The sequence below is a fragment of the Herpailurus yagouaroundi genome, unplaced genomic scaffold (genome assembly GCF_014898765.1).
Source record: "Herpailurus yagouaroundi ecotype Mexico unplaced genomic scaffold, PumYag 545, whole genome shotgun sequence".
NCBI lineage: Eukaryota > Metazoa > Chordata > Mammalia > Carnivora > Felidae > Herpailurus > Herpailurus yagouaroundi.
The window spans coordinates 616183-640531 of NW_024412762.1; the positions used below are offsets into that span (position 1 = coordinate 616183).

Below are 24349 nucleotides of genomic sequence, written 5' to 3' on the forward strand. Positions count from 1 at the left end.
AATGACCAGGACAGAGTTTGGAGGGCGACACTCTGCACAACCTGAAAAGTGTTAGTGCTGGATCAAACAGTCAATAGGAGAAGGTAAGTTTCCATGAAAATTGATAACTAAATCTCATTATTTCAAAAGGGCTGTCTCATGATGAGATATGTTTCTTAGCAGGGAGAATTCTTAAAATGAGGGCAAGTACTAAAAAGGCTGAGATGCCCTTCCCAAAACTTTCAGGGGAGCAGCCTGTTAGAGCATAAATCTCTGACTTCATCCCATCTGTAGCCCTTTTAAATTTGGATTTTCCAAACTTGTTAGCACTGCAGGTTGACTGGTTCTGCACTTATAAATTAAGACCAGCAGAAATGCCTCCTTGGCCCCTAATGGGTTAGAGCAACTCACAGCTGGGCCTTTGGGAGCCCTGCAATACAAGGGACACTATCCAAGTTGTAGCCCACAAACGGCTTGCCTGTGACTTGTACTCCACGTCGGAGGGCACTGAGAGACAGATGGGAGAGCAAGAACACACAGAGTCAAGGAAGGGAGGACATAACTGTCAACGGAGCATCTCTGGGGAGGCAACTGGGTTGGAAACCAGAGCCAGATACAGTCACCCTGTTGCTCAGAGGCAGGAAACTAAGGTGCTAAATGTAGGAAAGGAAACCACAACACTGTCTGACCAACAAAAGGGTCCTGGTAGAGGGCCTCAGAGTGACACAATGGCAATCTTGAGACATTTTGGTGAGTTGTCTTTAATACACCCTTCCCCAGAACCCTACTGCTTCCAGGTCGCTGGCCCCAAAGCCCCATGGTATCAGGCAGTAACGACTCATGAGCAGGAAATCACCAGAGGTACCTGCAGACTGTCCAAAGATGGTTCTGTGGGCGGGCCGAGTCTTCTGCCGAATAACTCACCCAGGTGTGCAGCCAACATCTGTGCCTTCAGACAGCAGGCCGAGGGGAGTTACCGCCGCACGGGGCCTTATCTTTCTAATTACAAACACATGTGCTAACCTTGGGCACTCTGCCAACACGCAAAGCCTGCAAAGGGCCACTCTGTAATACCTAAGTGATTGTCCATCTGGCAAAGCATCTTGGGAATATTTTCATCCTTCTCGTCATCCTCCTGGAGGACTGGAGACATATTCCAGATCACAACCTTCCCAGAATCCTGTCCTGGAATGAAGGAGCAAAAATAATTCAATGTGCAATAAGTAGAAATTTGATATTAACTCTGAGACACAGTCCTCATTTAGCTTTCATAAACCATAATGGACTAGATTGGAGGAGACTAAATTTGCATTACTAATATATGGAAAAGATGAAGAAAACAAGTGTTTACGGGGATCAAAACTGATGTGGATTTAGTAGTAGGCTGAGGCCAACCTGACTTTGAAAAGAACTCTGCACTAAAAAACAGGAGGGCACTGAGGTCTGGTCTGGCCTCTAACACAGATCTCTCCAGACTCCCAGAAGGTCCTCATCCAGGCCCAAGACCCAGATTCCTCATCTGTAAGATGAAGAGCTGGAAAAGTTGATGTCCCAGGACCCTTTCAGGACCCAAGGATAGCAGCACATCCCTGTTGGTACTTCGGTCCCTTTCCAGATGTTGCCTGGTTCCATGGCTGAATGAAATGTGCCCTGAACATAGGAAAAAAGGTTCATTACCTTATCTGCCCTTTGCTTTCACCTGCGGATGGGAGATCAACTGAAAGAGGGCATTTACTGTTCTAGTGTTATAAAGTGATACAGTATTCTGCTAAAAAATTTATGTGTGCATCTTGGCAATGATTTTTCTTTCTAAGCTTTCCATTACTGATACCTAATGAAAAGTCTAGCCCCTCATTGAACTAGTTTAAAGATATTTAGAGGAGTAAAAACCACTAAATGCCTACGAATGGACAGATAAGAATTACCATAAGGCATACCTGAAACTGCCTATTGGCCACTATGTAAAAATATTTCCTAAACAGCTCTTCTTGACCTTACTCTATTGAGGAGGGTGGGAAGGTATGCCTCTTCTTACGGATGAGGAAAAAACCCAGTCCCTCAGCTTAGTCCAGTGGCCGTAGGTGACATCATGGGCACCATCTGGGTATAGCCCACAGCATGCAGGAAGGAAATCAAGACCTCCCTGCATACCCCTGCAGCAGGAAGTCTATAGACAGCCCACTCTGCAGCACCCAGCCTGAGGACCTGGAACTCACAGAAGCACTCTTATCCAGGGAGTCGCTGGCCAGAGAAAGACACTGCTCTGGGGTGAAGCTACCAGGGACTGGGCTCTGGGAATGCTATTTTATGCCACCATATATATATCTTGGTGTAGTGGCCTGATAAATGACTGTCTTTCTTAGCAGGGCTATTATTGTGACACCGCAACACTGGATGTAGTACACTGACAATGCTATGGACCATATTTTCAAATGGCATGGGCATTTTACTTGCCTACAGGATACTTGTTCTCTAACTCAGCCAAATTCCTCTGAACCCAGAAAATGGGCCTAATAACTACACGACTACCTCCATAGTTCAGTCACCTCCTCCTCCTTTTCAGATGAGCAAGTGTGGCCAGAACAAAGATGAGGAACCAACCTTAGCCTCTGGGACTGGGGCTCTACCCCTGGGACCACCTGCCACTCTCCGTGTTCAATAAGTTGGGGCTTGGGGATGCAAACTGATTTTAATATTAGCCCAATGAATAGGAATTAAAAAGATACACCCACTATCAAAGTATTTATACAGAGCAAGCACACTAGAGCCAAAAAAGAATTTTTATTTAACCTATTCAGATAATAGATTATAATTATACATTTTAAATGGAATCTTATCCATACTGAAAAACAGAAGTGTTCTATTTTCAGCTCAGTGGACAACCAGGAGAAGCAGAGTAAGGTGGCAGGGCTGTGAGTACTCCCTCTGTTACTCTGTGAACGTACCTTGTCCTCCAGTTGCGAACTTGGTCCCGTCAGGGTGAATATCAACTGAAAAAATTGGCTTGCCTAGAAACAAAGAAAAAAACACACACACAACGTCTACCTTGGCTTGTATTCATTGGACAATATCAACAGAGTCAAAAATTTTGAAATGGTGGTTATCTGAGTAATATCTTTAATCACTGCTCCTAGGAAAAAATAATAGGCTGTTGATAAATTATCTGTAAGGGTGGAGTGATCTAACAGTTTCAGTTAAAGTATAAACTGCTGGAAGACTCTCCAAGTGACATTAAATAGCTTAGTCTAAAAGTGGCACAAAGCATTCTGTCACTAGAACAACTGAGTCCACAGATCGCCTGGGCACTTGCACAAATGTCCAGCAGACAAGAGCTGGCCACCTTCTGAGGACACACAGTTGTAAAGGCTATGAGCAGGTCACGACAACAGCTGAGTCACAACGGCTATACCTCCAGCCATCTCCCCATCCCATGGATCTGCACTTGGCTGACAGCCTGGACACATAAAGCACCCTGGCCTTTTTGCTTCACTGACAGCTGGGCAGGACCAGTAGCTGACTGCGATCACACGCATCACTTCCCTCATCATGCTTCTGATTCCAAAAGACCTCCTATACATTTGTGCTGCATCAAAGTCCATGGAAAGTCAGCATTCTCAGCATCTCCTCTGGCTGAACTTCCTCTACAGGATGAGCCCTCATTCAACCAGATGTTCAGTCTGTCTAGGGGGAAGGACTATAGCTACTAGCTCCTAGAGTGCAGGGTGCAGACCCTACCAGGAGCCCATGAAGCTAGGTAGCTAGCTATAGCTTGGTGGACCAGACTGGCAAAGGCGTCGTGACAGCTTGAAACCCAGCAGACTAGAAGTATTCCTGGGGCCTGGGGCCTGTGGGCATTTGTCTGGCTCCCTCATCTGCTTTCATGGTAAGAGTGGCATGTCAATTGTTGCCGTGTTCGTTACCACATTCTCAGCTTCTAGCATAGGTCTGGTGAGTGGTGGCTCAGTAACATTTGGTTAGTGACAAATTAGATGCATGATGAATACCGGCAATCACTGATATAGTCAAGGTGCTATTGCTGAGGAGTATCTTAGTTGAGCATGCTTTGTCTCTGTTACCCAAGAGGAGTTGGCATGGACACCAGAACGAGGGTTACCAGCTCTAGAATCACATGGTGGCAAGTGCAGGCAGGGAGGGGCAGGGCAGAGGCAGGTGGTGGCTGCCTAAGAGCTCAAAATCCTGCTAGGGCTAGTGCCTAAGTGTAGAAAATAAAATATTGGTACTCAAAAAGGCAATGGCCAGCATGGGCCCCAAGAAACAGCCAGCTCACCTTACCTTCTTCTGGATAGCCATACCCCTACAGGCAAATTGAGCCTGAGCTTCCACAAAACAAAGGGAAATGTGCTCTCTTTCTTGTCATGTGGTAGTGGGGAACACAGCTGTGCAAGGCCAGTATCAAGCAGGTGTGCCAAATGCAAGGGACCCATTTTGTCTCAGAGAACAAGGAGAAACCCTAGGAAAGTTGGAAATCACATTACATGTTATTTCGTCTCTTCTACTTACTGAAATCCAAGACAACACAGCCTGCTACAAGCCCCTGACATCATACTGGCAGCTCCAGTCTGGTCCCTGAGACCCTCGGTCACCTCCAGGTACATACTCAAGAGTCGGAGCTCTACAGTGAAAGGTGAAACTTAGCCAAGTGGCTACCGATCGCCTTCCTAGAGCACATGCATACTCAAAGCTGTCCCAAACATATAGGAAATTCAGCCCTGGTCTGATCTGAGCTTTTACTCCAAGGGTTCCCAAGACAAGCCCCAACACAGCTCGGCACTCTTATAGCTTTGAGGGAGCCAGAATCAGCAGTGGAGCACACTCCGGGGGCATGAGGAGGGAGAGTTATTGCAAGTTGTTCTTCCATAGTCTAGATGGCAGACCCTAATTAGTCCCATCTTCATCTTCGAAAGAAGAATCCAGAAAACAATATACAGTAGGTAAAAGAAGGCAGGTGCTGAGAACACAGGTGAGAAGGACTGGGAATGCTCAAACTGGTACCCCTGTGCCTGTGCACTCACAACTACACTGGCACACCACACCCTTCCTGGGTCAGGTGGCTGTCAGGTGTGCTAAGCCAGAGAGCCTGAAATGCTGCTGCTGAGAATGTGCCACACTTTTCCACAGGCTGAGGACCTGGGAGGGAAGCAGTAGCAAGAAGGTGGATTTCTTGCCCATCTGGGCCATGACAAATGCCTGATAGGGAAGCCTCAAGAAACAAGAAAGGACAGTAGGGGCTCTGGGCCCAGGCTGTGCAGACCATGGCACTTACTGCTGAGACTAAGTGAGGTTCAGAGTCCTGCCAGACACCAGAGGAAGGCAACGATTAGTACCACTAAGAGCTTTGTGAAATTCAGAAGAGCAGATGTCTCCCAGTACGGTGAGGACACTGGCGAGGAGTGTCAACCCCCTTAGCACCACCATCTCTACTCAGGACCTCCCAGGAAGCTGCAATGGGCCAGTCCTTGGAGGTACCAGCCAGCTACTCCTTCCAGGAGAGGCAGAGTCACACTGGGGTAAGCCCTGTGGACCTCTTCTTCCCAGTCCATGACATGCTCTAATGAGCATCTGATGTGCCACTCAAGCCCTGCAGGCAGCACAGCCCAGGATATTCTCTAAGTTTCACAGTGTCCTCTGAAGTAGATAGTTCTGACATCCTCATTTGACAGAGGGGGAAACTGAGGCACACAAGTTAGGAAAGTTGCCCAAGGCCACACAAGCTGCTTTTTCCAGAGCCTGAGATTCAAGTATGGAAATGTACTTCTCCAGGAGAAGCTAGGAGGGGATACTCCTGGAGATGCTGGAGGGCTAGGATGACACTGCCTGCAGGGAAGTGATTTAAAGCCTACAGATGAAAGGTGAAGTAGAGAGACAGAGCACCAGTGAGAGCTATGCATATGTGCACAACTAGTCCCGATGACCTGGGCTTGGCCTTGGACTTGCTATACTGAGCACTGATCACCCCGGACACCTCAGTCCCACAGGCCGGGGGAGGCAGCTATCTGATTAGGCTCTACCGAACCACATTTCCCCAGGACTCCTGCCCTTGTGTGTTTTCCTCTCCTTGAATTTGGGCTGGCTCTCTGACCTGTTTTAACAGAATGTGACTGAAGTGATGCTGTTCTAGTTCTGAGCTTAAGCCTCAAACAGGTCCAGTTCAACTTTTGACTTCTGGAGAAGCTGCCATGTGAGAAGTTAAAGTACCCTGAGACCACCATGTAGAGACCTCCAAGCTGGCCACATAAAAAGGGTCAAAGAACCCAGACAACAGTGAGAATCAAGGCCCTGGCACAGGACCCAGACTGACCTGTTCTGGCCCCAAGCTGCTCTAGCCACCCCAGCAGATTCTATGCAGAACTAAGTTGAGCTGTCCCTGCTGGGCCTGGCCAGGTTTCACAATCACAAATAAATAATAAAACAGCTATTGTTTTAAGCCAGCAGGTTTTGGGGGTAGTTTTTTATACAAGAGACTACTCAAAATGCTAATTCATTCACTTTTCTGCCTAAGGTAACTGGATCTGCATACTTGTCATTTTCACCAAAAAAGTTCTAGCTGACTCAGCGACAGTCTTGAGAAGGCCATCAGGGAGGAGTATCCACCTGACTATAGGAGTGCTTTTCAGTTCCTTAAGTATATGAGACATTGTATGTCCCCTCAAGAAGTACATCAAAATCACTTAAGTGCAAGCCAAAGACAAGCCTGACTCCCCAAGAACACTCAGAGTAGAGGCTACCTTAGCAGAGGGGCTCTGTTGCACAGGTACTCGTCATAGCACGAGTCTTGACCACTAACCCACTCATAGCATCAATAGGATGTTTTCTCATCCATCCACCTTGGTGGTTGTCTGCTATGAGCCTGCTCCTGGACTAAGTCGAGGGAAAGTAAAGCTGTGAATGGCTCAGCTCTGCACTCAGGAAGCTCCTAGTGATGGATGTCTGCACAGGTGGAATGCTACCTAAGCTTGGCCTTCCTACAGAAATCACAATTGAAGTGAGTCTCAAAGGTTGAGGAGAAGTCAGCCAGAAGAGAAGGGAAGGGAATGTCAGGCAGAGGGGATATGGCATGAAATGCAGAATAAGCCTGACAAGCTGCTGCAGAGTGTGGAGAGAAAGGAGGCTTGGGAGAGGGGCAGGGCCCAGCAAGGCACCACTGTGGAAAGCAGACCATCTTCTATAGCTATCTCTGAAGCAAAGGAATGCCACGATCAGATTCACATTTCAGCTCCACAAAGCTGTATGGAATGGGCTTTTGTTAAGACTGGAGGGAACTGTTAAGCTGGAGGGGGCCTTAAGGCTCCAAGGGAAGACAGAACTGAGGGCTGGAAATAGGCCTGGGTTAGAGCAATGAATGCACCTTGGTGGAATTCTCAGCCCTATTGCTCATAAGTTATTTAATCAGAACAATGGGGAAGACACAGTCACCCTTACAAGCACCTTCTGAGAGAGATTAAGAGGCCATGTCACATTGCTTTGAAGACGTCACATTTCACACGTGAACATTTGTGAGATCAAGATGTGCTTTGGTGAAAGGTGTGACTGAGGTAATGGGCACCATGTTTGCTTTTGTAGAGATGTGCCACAAAGCGGAAGAAATACGGTAGTGCACCTACACAAAGCCACGAACATAGTGCTGGCTCCCTACCTCCTTTTAGCACTAGTTTCTTCAGTCCAAGAAAAACAGTGGTTCACATTCCCTCAGTAGAAACAGACCTCCTTTTTTCTAAAGGGCTTTGAGGTACAGCTGAGGAAAAGGATCTATGGCCTGACTAGTTAGAAAACCCTTACTGTGGCACAGCACAATGATAAAGATGAATTCCCAACTGCCTCCTGCATTCCATCTTTCTTTGTACTGTGACAGAGACAAAAGAGAAAGTAATCCATTCCCTGGATCCTAGAGTTGCCAAGCAATGTCACATCCTCTGAATGACAACGGCCAGCATCCTCTCCCTGCACACCCACTAAAGTTCATTCTCCTTGGGGCTCTGCTTCCAGGTCCCCCCTCCTGGACACCTTCTTGCACCCCTCCTCAGACCACATACAATACCCCGCTGTCACTCTCTCCACGGAGCCATGACAGTTGGCCCCTGTCCCCTGCCTGGGGTTGCTGATCTGACGACTGCAGCACAGTCTGCATATAGCAGGAATATTATTCTGCATATAGCAGGAATAAAGAGTCAATCTCAGAAGCTGGATTCTGACCAGGTGTAGTAAGGTAGAATCCTCCTCCCTTGCAACAGAGGAAAAGATTCCTGGAGGAGCCCACATGTGGAACTTAAAGTCCAAACAAAGAGCAATGGCCAGAGAGCAGCAGGAAGGGCCCAAATGAGAGTAGCCGGCCCTCTCAGTGGCCTTCAGACCTTTGGTTTGGGCTCCTGTCTTCGAGCCTTTATGCTCTGACAGCTCACGAGGCAGATCCAATGATACATCTGTGATGTGAGCATGCCCTGCTGAAATGGAAGCTTGGGGGAATTTGAGGTTTTCACCCAATACACATTGTTCCTGGAATCACTTCTCTCCTGTATAGTCCATTAATACCTGGTTTTAACAAATTTTGGTAAATCTGTAACTAAAAACGAAACATGGGGAAATGTTTGAAACATTTATTAAGTGAAAAAAGTTACAAAACAATATTAAAATATAAGATGGGTGCAAAGGACATGATCTACTATATAGAAAACCTTGAAGATTCCACAGAATAGATGAATTTAGTAAAACTGAATGACACAAAATCAACAAACTTAGTTGCATTTCTATACATTTAACAGTGAAAAATACAAAACAGAACCAAGAAAACAATTCCATTTAAAACAGAATAAAAAAATACTTAGAAATCAACATAACCAAGGGGGCCAAAGAGCTGTACAGTGAAAACTAGAAAACAGCGCTGAAAGAAATTAAAGACAGAAATAAATGGAAAGACATATTGTGTTCATGAACTGAAAGACTTAATTCTGTTAAGATGTCAACAATACCCAAAATTCTACAGATTTAATTCAATCCCTAACAGAACTGCAAGGACAGGGGTGTCTGGCTGGCTCAGTTGGTCGAGTGTGCAACTCTTGATCTTGGGGTTATGAGTTTCAGCCCTGCATTTACTTGAAAAAAAAAAAAAAAAACATGCACACACACACACAAAACAAAAAATTGCAATGACATTTGTGGAGAAATAGAAAAACCCATCCTATAATTCTTACGGAATGTCATGGGACACCAAATAGCCAAAAGAATCTTGGAAAAGAACAAAGCTGGAGTCTTAATGCTTCCTGATCTCAAAACTGACTACAAAGCTACAGTAATCAAAACAGTGTGCTACTGGCATGAAGACAGATAAATAGACCAGTGTGGCAGAATAGAGAGCCTAGAAATAAACACTTGCATATGTGGTCAAGTGATTTTCAACAAGGGTGCCAAGACCAGTCAATGGGAAAGGGACAGTTTTATCAACAAATGGTGCTGGAAAAAATGAACATCTGCCTGCAAAAGAATGAAGCTGGAACCTTACACCATATACAGAAATTAACTCAAAATGGGTCAAGGACTCAAATATAAAACCTAACACTATAAGACTTTCAGAAGAAAACATGGGGGAAAGCTTCATGACACTAGATATGGCAATGTTTTCTTAGACATGATATCAAAGACACAGGAATTAAGAGGAAAAAAAATAGACAAACTGGACTTCTTGAAAATTAAAACCTTTTTGCCCACCAAAGGATACTATCAACAGAATAAAAAGGCAACCCACAAAATGGGAGAAAATATTTGTAAACCACATAATCTGATGAGGGATTAAATGTCCAGAAATATAGAGAAAGCTCAATGACAGAAAACAGAAAAACCCATTCAAAAATGGGCAAAGGACTTGAACAGGTATTTCTCCAAAGATGATGTACAAATGGCCAATAAGCATATAAAAAGATGCTCAACATCATTTGCTACCACAAAAATGCAAATCAAAACCAGAATGAGATTATCACATCTATTAGGTTGACTACTATTAACAAGAGACAGAGAAAGTAACAAGTGCTGGTGGAGATGTGTAGAAATTGGAATCCTGTGCATTGCTGGTGGGAGTGTAAAATGGGACATCTGCTTTTAAGACAGTATGGACATTCCTTAAAAAATTAAAAATAGGATTACCCATGATCCAGCAATTCTACTTCTGGGTATTTATCCAAAAGAATTGAAAGCACGGTCTTGAGGAGATATTGTACACCCATGTTCATAATAGCAATATTCACATTAGCTAAGAAGTAGAAGCAGTATAAGTGTCCAGTGATGGGTGAATGGATAAGCAAACTGTGGTGCATATATACAATGGAATATTATTCAGCCTTAAGAGATTCTAACGCATTCTACAAAGTGGATGAACCTTGCAAATATTATGGTAATTAACATAAGCTAGTCACAGAAACACAAATAATGTATGATGCCCCTTATATGAGGTCTCTAAAGCAGTCAAATTTATAAAGACAGAAAGATGGTTGCCAGGGGCTGGGGGACGGAGAATGGGGAGTTGTTGCTTAATGGGTATATAGTTTTAGTTTGGCAAGATGAAAAAGTTCTGGAGCTTGGTTACTCAATACTGTGAACACACATAACAGTACTGAATTACACACTTGAAAGATGGTTAAGATGGTAAATTTGGTTATGTGTATTTTACCACAACTTAAAAAAATGCTAATTAAAACCAAACCAAACCAAATCAATCTATGTATCTATATATCTGTATAACTCTACCCATCTACCTACCTACCTGTCTGTAATGTACAGGGGCATGGGAGGGTTATAACAAGTATTAATTAGAACTGCTCAGTATTGAGGGAGGGACCAACATGGCAGAGAAGTAGGGGGATCCAAACTTCCCACGTCTCTCAAAGAAGGGTTGAAGCCAAAGGACTTTGAACCCCAAGAAGCTGGGAGGAAAAGAGACTGAGTCGCTACCAGGGATACACCAGGAGAACCTGACGGGCCATAGGGCTACTCCAAGGAACAAATCAAAGCACACCTGGTGGAGGGTCCAAAACACCACTACAAGTAGGGAAATAAAATAACCAAAGTCACAACAACAGAGAGCAAGTAACACTCTCCAAAAAACACCTTCTGAAGGGCGAGGCCCTGGACAGTGTATGACCCCCCCTTTAATACAGCAGTGCTCACAGGGGTAGAGCACATAACAAGCTTTTAAAACATGTAAGGGACAGAAAACTAGCCAAAATGACAAAATGGAAGAATTCTCCTCAAAAGAAATTCCAGGAAGAAATGACAGCTAATGAACTGATCAAAACAGATATAAGCAATATAACTGAACAAGAATTTAGAATAATGGTCATAAGATTAATTGCTGGGCTTGAAAAAAGCATAGAACACAGCAGAGAATCTATTGCTGCAGAGATCAAGGAACTAAAAAATGGTAATGATGAAATAAAAAATGCTATAAATGAGGTGCAAAATAAAATGGAGGCGGCCACAGCATGGACTGAAGAGGCAGAGGGGAGAATAAGTGAATTAGAAGATAAAATTATGGAAAAAGAGGAAGCCGAAAAAAACAGAGGGACGCCTGGGTGGCTCAGTCGGCTGGGCAACCAACTTCACTCAGGTCACGATCTCACAGATTGTGAGTTCGAGCCCCACATCGGGCTCTGTGCTGAAAGCTCAGAGCATGGAGCCTGCTTCAGATTCTGTGTCTCCCTCTCTCTCTGCCCCTCCCCCACTCACGTTCTATCTCTCTCCTTCAAGAGTAAATAAACATTAAAAAAAAAAAAAAAAGAGAGGGGTGCCTAGGTGGCTCAGTCAGTTGGGTGACCGACTTCGGCTCAGGTCATGATCAAACGGTTCATGAGTTCGAGCCCCGTGTCGGGCTCTGTGCTGACAGCTCAGAGCCTGGAGCCTGTTTCGGATTCTGTGTCTCCCTCTCTCTCTGCCCCTCCCCCGCTCATCCTCTGTCTCTCTCGGTCTCAGAAATAAGTAAACATAAAAATTAAAATAAAAAAAGAGAGAGAGACAAAAAAAATCCTGGATCACAAGGGGAGAATTAGAGAACTGACTCAAACAGAACAATATCCATATCATAGGAATTCCAGGAGAAGGAGAGAGAGAGAGAAAGGGGCTGAAGGTGTACTTTAACAAATCACAGCTGAGAACTTCCCCAATTTGGGGAAAGAAACAAATACTGAAATCCAAGAGGCACAGAGAGCTCCTCTCAGACGTAACTTGAATCAATCTTCTGCACAACATATCAGAGTGAAACTGGCAAAATACAAGGATAAAGAGAGAATTCTGAAAGCAGTTAGGGATAAATGGGGCTTACCATACAAAGGTAGACACATAAGGGTAGTAGCAGACCTATCTACTGAAACTTGGCAGGCCAGAAAAGAATGACAGGAAATCTTCAATGTGATGAACAAGAAAAATATGCAGCCAAGAATCCTTTATTCAGCAAGCCTATCATTCAGAATAGAAGGAGAGATAAAGGTTTTCCCAAACAAAAACTGAAGGAATTCATCACCACTAAACCAGCCCTACAAGAGATCCTAAGGGGGACTCTGTGAGTGAAATGTTGCAAGGACCACAAATACCAGAGACATCAGTACAAGCATGAAACCTACAGATAACACAATGACTCTAAACCCCTATCTTTCAATAATAACACTTAATGTAAATGGACTAAATGCTCCAATCAAAAGACACAGTGTATCAGAATGGACCAAAAAAAACCAAGACCCATCTATTTGCTGTCTATAAGATACCATTTTAGACCCGAGGACACCTTCAGATTCAAAGTAAGGGGATGCAGAACTATTTATGCTACTGGAAGCCAAAACAAAGCTGGAGTAGCCATACTTATATCAGACAAACTAGACTTTAAATTAAAGGCTGTAACAAGAGATGAAGAAGGGCATTACATAATAATTACGAGGTCTATCCATCAGGAAGAGCTAACAATTATAAATGTCTATGCACCAAATTCGGAAGCACCCAAATATATAAAACAATTAATCACAAACATAAGCAATCTTATTGTTAAGAATGTGGTAACTGCAGGGGACTTTAATACTCCACTTACAACAATGGACGGATCATCTAGACAGAAAATCAATAAAGAAACAATGGCCCTGAATGATACACTGGACCAGATGAACTTGACAGATATATTTAGAACTTTTCATCCTAAAGCAGCAAGAATATACTTTCTTCTCGAGTGCACCTGGAACATTCTCCAAGATATATCACATACTGGGTCACAAAACAGCCCTCAATAAATAGACAAGAATTGAGGTCATACTATGCACACTTTCAGATCACACTGCTATGAAACTTGAAATCAACCACAGGAAAAGGTTTGGAAAACCTCCAAATGCATGGAGGTTAAAGAACATCCTACTAAAGAACGAATGGGCCAATCAGGCAATTAAAGAAGAAATTAAAAAATATATGGAAACAAATGAAAATGAAAACACAACAATCCAAACCCTTTGGGATGCAGCAAAGGCAGTCCTAGGAGGAAAATACATTGCAATCTAGGCCTATCTCAAGAAACAAGAAAAACCCCAAATACAAAATCTAACAGCACACCTAAAGGAACAAGAAGAAGAACAGCAAAGAAACCCCAAACCCAGCAGAAGAAGAGAAATAATAAAGATCAGAGCAGAAATGAATATAGAATCCAAAAAAAAAAAAACAAAACAAACAACAGATCAATGAAACTAAGAGTTCGGGTTTTTTTGAAAAAACAAACAAAACTGATAAACCTCTAGCCAGGCTTCTCAAAAAGAGAGAGGACCCAAACAGATAAAATCATGAATGAAAATGGATTTATTACAACCAATCCCTCAGAAATACAAGCAATTATCAGGGAATGCTATGAAAAATTATATGCCAACAAACTGGACAACCTGGAAGAAATGGACAAATTCCTAAACACCCACACATTACCAAAACTCAAACAGGAAGAAATAGAAAATTTGAACACACCCATAACTAGTGAAGAAAATAAATCAGTTATCAAAAATCTCCCAACAAATAAGAGTCCTGGACCAAATGGCTTTCCTGGGGAATAGAACTGCTCAGTGTCTACTATGGTAGTGGATACATGAACCCACATAGATGTAAAACTGTATAGAACTAATGTGCCCCCCGCCCCCTGCTCCCAATGAATACAAATACAAGTAGAAAAGTCTGAATAAGAGATGGATTTTGTCAATATCAATGTCAATGTGATATTATACTGTTGTTTTACAAAATGTTACCAGTGGGAGAAACTGGGCAAAGTGTACAAAGAATCTCCTAGTATTATTTCATTTGTGTGAGAATCTACAACTATCTCAATGATAAATAAATACACACATATATATGGTCTGTTTTTAAATATGTGCGTGTATGTATGTAGTAATGTAAAAGGAAAATATCAAAACATAAGTGGTTGTAAATAAAACTGATTCCTTCTGCAGGTGATAATATGCACTTTTACATCTACAACCAAATATCTCTCTGCACCTAAGCGCTCTAATGTGCAGCTAGCTCCTCTATCCAGCTGTCTACAGACATCTCATCTTCATCTTCTCTACAACAGAACTCCTGATCTTCCGGCTCAAACCTACTCTACCTGTCATCTATCCACTGGCTAAGACTATGCCTGGGACAGGGGAACCAACAGGCCCAGCACAACGGCCCCACCAGCCCCACAACTTTTCTGGCCTCATCTTTTGCCTCCTCACCAGTCACTGGCCCAGAGTCAAGGCCTCCCCTCTGTTCCTAGACTGTGAAGATGCGCTTCCACTCAGCACCCTGCACTGGTTCCTTCCTCAGCTGGAAGCCCTTTTCCCAGACACACACACAATCCTTTCTCACCTTTTTTTAGACTTTGCTCAATGTTGCCCTCTCACTGAGTCCTGCTCTAACCACCCTAGTTGAAAGTATTACTCCTCAACTTGGCACAACCACTCCCAATTCTCATCTATTTTTTTTCTTAACAACTTTTTATATACTGTATAATTTCCTTTATTGCATGTTTGTCCACCCCAACCACCAGAATGTAAACTCCAAGAGGTCAGCAATTTTTGTCTGTTTCAGTCACAGAGTCACCATGGTACCTAGAGCTGTAGCTTGGCACACAGTAGGCACTCAATAAATACTTGTTAATGGCTGGAGAAAGCCTACAGCCGAGGCCCAAAATTCAAAAAACACTTTCAGTATCACTAGCATCCCAATCTGTGAAAAGCAGGCTCCTCATCTCCTGAAGTGGGGACTCAGATGTCACCAAACACCTGCAAGTGGAAGTACAGTCTTGGCTGGCTCACAAAGCCATCTGCTGCTGTTACCTCTACTGCTTTCAACCACAAAAACTTCTCCAGTCTCCTTAAGAAAGCACTACCACAATGACATCTCATAGGTATCAGGTGGCTGAGAGATTCAAAACAGCACAGGAAGGAAGCTGTAGAAATCATGTAACCGTGTGTGTGTGTGTGTATTTGCCACAAACTAAAGAAGAAAGTGACAGGTATATCATTGACTTCTCCAGTACTGTTTGCCAATACATAATCAAGGAAGCTTTGGTAACAGTCATTATCTATTTCTTCATACTCTTTTCTCCTCTATTTTTGCAGAACAGATAAATTCCTTAAAAGTTATCTGCAAATGGATTTCTGTAAACATAATAATCTCTTCTATACAGTTCCATTAGAAAATTAAAAGCAATTAAAAACAATGTTCCCACAGGGAGGAAAACGTAGCTTTAACAATTAAGAAAATAACACTACAGTTGATAATACTGTATCCCATACTTGAAAGATTTACTATCTTAAAAGTTCTCTTTGCAAGACAAAAATTCTGTAATTACGTATGGTGATGGATGTTAACTAGACTTATTATGGTTATCATTTTGCGATATATACAAACATGGAATCATTACATTGTACACCTGAAACATTAACGCCATGTTAATTATATCTCCATTAAAAAAAAAGTAAAATATAAATAACAAACCTACAATAATATTTAAGTAGAAAATGCAGAGCAACATTTTAATTACTCCAGTTATATGTGCAATGCAAGATCTGAAGGGAGGCTACACAATAAAAATACTGAATTTGCTATGGTATCAGTGATTTAGCTAAGATTTTAAAGAATGCAGACATTTTTGCAATGTGTTATGTACACTAAATAAAACGTGTGTGTCTTTTTAAAAAGCACCAAGCCACCCAGTTATTTTTTTCCAAATAGTCTCAAAGACCATTTAAAAAGCTTTAGCAATATGTTTGTTTTCCTTTTTGCATTTTCTATTTTTTCCTAAACTGAACAGATATTACTGTGATAAAAAAATAATTTTACAAATTAAAAATACCCAATCACAAAATGCTTCATTATCTAGAAACACGTATACACCATAAGATGTATCCTAGTATAATTATATATGGCAACTAGCCAAAATATTGTCTTATTCCTTAACAACAGCTCTAGAATGGAACTCTATAGTGTTTTCAAAAGGGAGAAGATAAAGAAGCTACTTAAATGGGCACCTGGGGAAGGCCCTGTGTGGTGGCCTCATTTGGTCTACCTCCTCTAATTGAATCCTGGCTCTTCCTCTCTGTTTGCCTTGTTCACAGTCTTACTGATCTCACTGGACAGCAACCCTGCCCTTCACCTGGGAGTCACTCCATTTCACATCCCACATTGTGCCCTGGTGACTATCTTCACAATATATCTGTAACTCAAACTTTCTAGGGAGGTGCAAATGTTCTGTATCTTGAGTTGGGAATGAGTTAGAGAGTGTATTTATTTGCCGAAATTCATCCAATTGTCTGTATACGAATTGTCTGTACATTTCACTATAATTTTATAAAATAATGTATGTAAATTATACCAAAAAACATATATACTCATATAGAATCCAGCTGTTTCTCACCAGCACTATCACCTCCATCATCACTCCTTTATCATGACCCTGGTCCAAACCACAGTCATCTCTTGCCTGGATCATTGCAACTGCCTTTTAATGGGTCTCTTAGCTTCCTCCCTTGCCCCAATACCCATCCTAGTCCCCGTGCAGCAATAGGGGGGATTTCTAAGACCCAAGTCAGACCATGTTACTCCTCTGCTCACAAGGCACTGTGAACTGAGGCCTAGCAGCCACCAGGCCCTCCCAGTCAGCCCATTGCTCTCTCCGGCCTCATTCCTTGGTGCTCTTGTCCATGTGCAGCTCCAATCACAAGACATCCATGCTATTCCTCAAACCTGCCAGGCAAGTACTCTCTGCCTGTAATGCTCGTCCCTCAGAGGAGCCTTCCTCACCTCCAACGGGCCTGTCACAGATGTAGTGGTACCTGGCTAGGCCCCCTCCCTCCAGGAATGAAGCATCTGCCCCCAGCTATGGGAATGTTGGCAGCCTGTGAAAGCTCCCAGCTCAGACTTTCTCCATAGGGGACCTGACCTCAGTGGAAGAACTGCTTTGACCAAGGTCAGGTCCCCTCCTCAAGAGAGCCTGTGCCCAATGACTATGGACATGGAAATGGAAAGACCTGGCCCTTCACCTCAATTCAAGACAATTCACAAGGACTAGCTGCAGAGCTAACAAGGTCAGCTGCAGCTTTTGTTGCACTTGCATCTCAACTCACCTTCTCCCTGTCCAGTCCTGCTTCCAGCACTCCCCTATAATTCTTTTTTTTTAATTGTTTTTAACATTTATTAATTTTTTTTTAATTTTTTTTAACGTTTATTTATTTTTTTGGGACAGAGAGAGACAGAGCATGAACGGGGGAGGGGCAGAGAGAGAGGGAGACACAGAATCAGAAACAGGGTCCAGGCTCTGAGCCATCAGCCCAGAGCCCGACGCGGGGCTCGAACTCACGGACCGCGAGATCGTGACCTGGCTGAAGTCGGACGCTTAACCGACTGCGCCACCCAGGCGCCCCTAACATTTATTAATTTTTGAGAGACAGAGTGTGAGCAGAGAGAGAGAGACACAGAATCCGAAGCAGGCTCCAGGCTCTGAGCCGTCAGCACAAAGCCTGATGCAGGGCCTGAACCCATGAACTGCAAGATCATGACCTGAGCCAAAATCAGACGCTTAACCGCTTAACCGACTGAGTCACCCAGATGCCCCTCCGTTAATAATTCTGCATGCAAGGCCTCTCACTCTTAAGAGTCTGCTTCCTGCAACAGTCTGCTCACATTGCCTTTGCACTCAGTCTTTCCCAAAGCACCCTACTTAAAATTCTCCCACCCTTGGGGTGCCTGGTTAGCTCAGTTAAGCATCCCACTCTTGACTCTGGCTCAGGTCATGATCTCACAGCTCATGAGTTCGAGCCCTGAGTTCTCTACTGTCAGCACAGTCTACTTAGGATTCTTTCTCTTTCTCCCTCTCTCTTCCCCTGTCCCCCTCCCTCTCTGCCCTCACCCGCTGGTGCTGTCTCTCAAATTAAATAAATGAACTTAAAAAAAAAAAAATTCTCCCACCCTCCAACCCTACCACAGTGCTCCTCATCTGTCGGCTGTTTCTCCACACACTCACCCATCTAATGTTCTCTGCAACTGCTTGTTTATGATGTCTGCTGTCTCCCCCATGTGCTCCTCTACTCCCTCTCCCTGTCTGCTTAGACAGGACGCTCCCAGTAGATAGCCCTTCTAGTCTCACTGGCTAAATGCATCACATGCTGCTCCTCAAAAGATCCTGCTATGCTGCTTGGTTCACTGTTACATTGCCAGCACTTAGCCCCTGGCACACAATCTGTACTCATTATTTGTTGAATGGATGAATTCACTGAGTGCCTCTCTTGTGCAGGACCTTCTGATGGATGATGCAGCAGACCTGGAGACCACTCCTATGAAGGTCTTTTCCTGGCCTTCAAATGGGGCTTGCTGCCTCTTGTTTGTCTCTCATTATAGTAGCTCTAGCCAGGGCAGCCTCCCTGTGATTTGGTCTATCCTAGGTTAGTTAATGCATCATAACAGGTATGGCTTTCAAAAGCAGCAAGGTTTGACCCAAATGGGTTTTCTTTAAGCCAGAGGTGTTCTGAACCACTTGCTATCTGTTTGTTTCATCTACTCCCTTTCATAAAATGCTCTCAATCTTCCCCAGGCTTTTCCTTCTGACACTTCCACAGCAGCAGTGCCTTTTCCACCACCACAATCCAACCCCATCAAGGCTCACCCACAAACAAGGCCCTTGTCCCCAGCACTATTGTGGCTCACTCGTGTAGCTCCTGGTTACCACCTGCATCGTAGAATGTAGTCTGTATGTCCTTCTCTCCCACCTACTACACAGCCTTCCATATATAGGGGTAGCCTTATTTACCTCTGATCACCATGGATCTTCTCTCAAGAATGGCTCAAAGTTTCATCCATAAATAAGTGAAAGATCCACATGTATATTATCTAAGTTAAAATCTCACCCAGTTTTCTTCTGAATCTTCTTCAAATGTATTCTGGTTCTTTTTTTAAATCAACCTACTGTCTTCAGGCATAACTCAATGAGTTATGGAGAGAGCTTGGGTTTCCTGAGCCTTGATAGGTAGCAGGTGAGACAGGTGTTATTGGCTTCATTTAACAAGTCAGGAAATGAAATTAAAAGAAACTCTGTAACACATATTTGGTGAGCAGCAGAGCACGGAGACTCAAGAACAAGACTATCTGACTCCAAAATAAAAGATAAAATTCTCGTCTTCACGAAACTTATAATCTAGTTGGAACCATGAGACAAATACATAAAAAGGCAAATAACAATAAAAATGTTCTATCTAGGGGTGCCTGGGTAACTCAGCTGGTTGAGTGACTAACTCCTGATTTTGGCTTAGGTCACGATCCCAGGGTCACGGGATCAAACACTGCATCAGGCTCTGTGCTGAGCATGGAGCCTGCTTAAGATTCTCTCTCTCTCCTCCCTTCTGCCCGTCTCCCCCACTTGCGTGCTCTCTCTCATATTTAAAAAAACAAAACAAAACAAAACAAAGTTCTTATGTAGAGCAGGGTTTCTCAATCTCAGCACCACTAACATTTTGGGCCAGATGGTTCTTTACTATGGGGGAATGTCCTGCATGCTGTAGGGTGTTCAGCAGCAGTCCCACCCTCTACCTACTAGATGCCAGTAGCACCCCCACTACAGTTGTAAAAACCAAAAGTGTTTCCAGACATTGGCCTGTTTGAGAACCCCTGACATAAGCAAACTGCAAAGCTTATCTTAACGACCACTGCAATCATAAAATATCACCATTAGGGTCCCTCCCAGGCTGTTCTCAGAGATAAGTCTGCAGTGCCCCTCTAGCAACCACGCAGGGCCTTTCCACACCCGCTGCTGACTTCATTACTGTACTATCCTGCTTGCATTTCTCCTTCAAGCTGACTTATTTATTTTCATCCAGATGCAGTATATGTCTCAGGAAGATGTCTTGAAATCCCTTCTGAAAGGACATAGGGTAGGGGGAAAAATAATCCAATTAAAGGGCAGAAGCAAAAACATACACCATAAAGCAATGTGATTAACTGACAAATTATCCCAGTGTTGAAAATTTGCCAAATGACTTTTTTACAACAATGCCATCAAAGTGTGAGCCAGAGGCCAAGGGAGGACAAGAGTTCTTTCAGTCCTGGCCCTTCTGGTTAGAATGGGCTTCCCTGAAGAGCTGAGCATGAACGCTATCTGCTCAGGGGTGAAAAATTCCAGAAACTCTCAGGAACAAAGGCCCAGGGATGGGAAGAACCATGAATTTCTTTTTTTTTCTTTTTAAGTTTATTTATTTATTTTGAGAGAGAGAAAGCATGCACATGTGGAGGGAGGGGCAGAGAGAGAGGGAGAGAAAGAATCCCAAACAGACTCCATGCTGTCTGTGCAGAGCCAGACCCAGGGCTCAATGCCACGAACCATGAGATCACGACCTGAGCCAAGATCAAAAGCGGATGCTTAACTGACTGAGCGCTCCAGGCACCCCAAGAACCATGAATTTCCATGAAATTTTCTAAAATACAAACTAACCTAACTTATAAATGAACCTTATTCTGGCCAAGCCTAAAATAAAATTAAATATATATGGAATACAATATCCAAGAACACAGAGTAAAACGGGTATAAACAGTGGCTGGTACATAACTCCTATGTAAGTAATAAATATTATTAGCTTTTATTATATATCTTAATTTAAGACAGTCTTTCATATTTGAGTACAGGGTGAAATAACAGGAACAAATCTTTACATTTCCTCAACTTTACCAAGGCCTAGAAGTGGAGTCACAAGCCTAAGTATTTACAGGTAATAAATGATGGCATCTTGAATCCAGTCTGATTCCATGTTCAAGGCTCATTTCACTGTGATATGACACACCTCAAGATTTATTAATTTACTGGTCACTTTAAAGCAGTGATTCTCAACTGGGGATGATTCTGGCCACCAGGGGACACCAGCAATGTCTGGAGACATATTTGGTTGTCACAATTGAGTGTGTGTGTTTGGGGGTGGGGGGTGGTACTGGATTCCGATGGATTGAGGCCAGGGATATTAACATCCTACAACACACAGTATGGTCCTCACAACAATTATGTGACCCAAAGTGTCAATAGTGCTGAGGCTGAGAAACCTAGCTTAGAGGAAAGGTCTTACCAATATTATTAACCAGGAAGATGGAGACCAAAAGAATGCTTACATGCCAACAGATATTTCTTCCTTTGCCTTTAACCTGCTCTATTCTAGCTGTCCTCTCCACCATGTGTGAATGGATTCTGCCCCCACAGGTAATATGCTGGGCTCTCTGCTCCTTCCCTCTTTGGACTCTCAGACACCAGAAAAAGTATGTTCAAGCCACAGAACGGGTCAGGAGACATGAATGCAGCATCAGGAAGGCAGAAAGTGCAAGGATGCACTCTCCAAAGCACCACGGTCTTTTGGGTTTGTTAATCCAAAGTAAGTGTGATTTTACTGGCCACTAGCCACAACTCTGGCTTCTGGCTAAGCAGCCCCTGTTCCCTGCAGCAACTACTATTCACCAGTCTTTAAAAGACTGCTCAGTAGTGATCTAGATCACTATCATGTCCTTCAGATAGTGGTAATCTACCCTGACAGTCCTTCTGAACACTTGAAGAGACAGAGGTTGATTTCAGGATATTTTAAAAGAAAGTTATATCCTATCCCACCAGTCTTAATTTATTATTGTCTCTTAGATTTCGAAAGCACTTTATATTCTACCTTTTTTTGTGTCTACCTTTTGTGTCTACCTTTGCTACCAAAGATCACATTTGTACTGTGAAGAAAGCAGAGCAGATATCATCCTGTTCTATTCTAGGACCATGGAGAGAGAGAGACTATAGCAACAAGAGGCCAGAGCCCACTGCTCTGCCCACTCTGCCAGGCTGGGATGTTTGGCTGCTGGCCTGGTTGCAGACTCTCTCTCATTTGTACCTAATCGCTTAAGCATCTTGACATACTTACGCTTACATAGCATAAAACTTGTGTCTTACAAAGGAGTTTATCACAAAGTTACAAATTATATGGCAAGAAGTAAAAGAGACTGAAGAGGGGTAGACCATACACAAAAATTGATCTAGACAAAGCATTTTAAAATAAAAATTCCTTCAGATCTTCACTTACACAGCAAACTAGTTCATAACAAAATGTTTCCTTTCCTGACTCACAAGCACCATAATTTATAATTAACGAACATTTGCCCAATTCTCCAGGGAAAGATCTACATGCTACACATCAGGAAATGCTCTTGGAGATCAGCACAGGAGAAATGAAACTCAAGTTCACCACTTTTGCTTTCATGCACAGTAAACCTAATTAGGTCTTTGTAAATTATGGAAACCTCAGCATACCTCTTGTACCCAATATTTACCACATACCCTTTGTGTGGGAGGTACTGCTGAGTTTAGCAGGGAATATAGAATGAGGCCCTGTCCTGGGGCAGGGGCTGGGGCTGGGGCTGGAGGGTGAGTAATATGAAACGTAAACCCACAGGGACAGGGCACATCAAGTGGAACACAACAGGAGAAATGGGAACAACAACAAAAAAGGTGACCTCATCGGGACACTGAAAAATGAGAAAGATGTCACACAAGATGATGGAAGGAAAGAGCACTTCTGACTGTAAGGACATACAGTTTCAGTTCAGTTCACTTGCAATAGTAGAAAACATCCTGGGATTAAGTTCAAAACTAAAAAGCTACACATGTATAAAAAAGGGGCTTCTACTTGCTCTCAAAGAAAACACTAGCTCCCTCTAGTCGCATTGCAAAGTAGAAATGAGGAACAAGACAGAATCAGGGTGACCCTTTTCCTGTCAGCAGAGACAGCCTGGAATCAGGGCTTCAGGCCTTAGGCTGGAGAAGTGCTCCCTGGGCTTCAGTGCTATCAGCAGGGAGATTGGGGAGGGGGGTGGCTCTTTCTCCTCACCTCCCTGGGGAGCAAAGGCCAATTCCTGCAGCAGTTGTGCCAATCAAGTACAACTATGACAAACTGTGCTACCAGTTTTGGGTGCTTATCTGTACGCAACCAGAGGACTGAAAGAGTCTGTTCCCCAAGGGTGTGCTCTGGAGCCACTGCCACAGGGCTAAGGAAGGAAAGCCTTCTCCTAGATCACCACTCGCCTTATGAGCTCCAACCCAAGTCACCCTGATGTCTCAGTACAGAACAAACGTGGTTCGTTCAGCTGTGGGACCTTGGGGCCGAGCCACAGTCCCCCAAATGGGGGCACTGTCACCAGATCCTGGCAGTAACAGCCCCTTCACCAGGGCAGAGACACGCATATTTCAGGTGTTCACTCTGCCACTGAAAGGCCACAGGGGGACTGGACCCCAGTTTCAGACACTGGACCATTTGAGCACATCCTGGCTGATGCAGACGAGTGGCAGGAGCTGGCTGGCGCCCAGGGCCGCTCCCCGGAGGCAGGCCGCGGCTCCTCCACGGACCACGGGTGGGCGACCGAGGGCTCAGTGTAAGTGCCAGGGGTGAAGGCGGATTCGCTGAGGGCAAGCGGAGCACGTGCCCGAGCTCGCCGGCTTTCCCCGTGCCGAGGACAAAGTCCGCTCTCGCCAACCCCGCGGTTTGGGTACCGGGCACCGGGCGCGTCGGGGGGCGAGGCGGGCACGGCCTGTGCGCGGCTCTGACCCTACTCTAGACCCCGACCCCACTCCAGGCTCGGCCTTCCGCGACCACTGCGCGCACTCACCATTGTGGTTGACCCAGGTCGGCTTCAGGAGCTTCATTGTTCGGCCGCCGCCGCCGCCGCCGCCGCTGGGCTGAGGCGAGAGCCGTGTTCCTCAGCGCGCCCGGGCCATGGAGCCACCGCTGCTGCTTCCTCCCGCGCCGCCCTCCGGCCGCCGCCCGCCCAGCGCCCTCAGCGCCGCCGCGCCATCGCCGGCCCGCGCCCCCCTCCG

General features: G+C 44.3%; 1 protein-coding gene across 4 annotated transcripts in view; it reads right to left on the bottom strand.

Moving 5' to 3' along the window:
* The window catches only part of HIRA (histone cell cycle regulator), a 106290-nt gene that overhangs the window by 69297 nt on the left and 12644 nt on the right, over positions 1–24349 (bottom strand). For 2 of the 4 annotated variants that reach the window (XM_040465128.1, XM_040465130.1), the window contains exons 3-4: positions 2925–2987; positions 1054–1164 (exon numbers count right to left, since the gene is read on the bottom strand). In XM_040465128.1, the coding sequence (XP_040321062.1) occupies positions 1054–1164; positions 2925–2987 (174 nt within the window). The other 2 variants (XM_040465129.1, XM_040465131.1) reach the window with 2 other exon arrangements.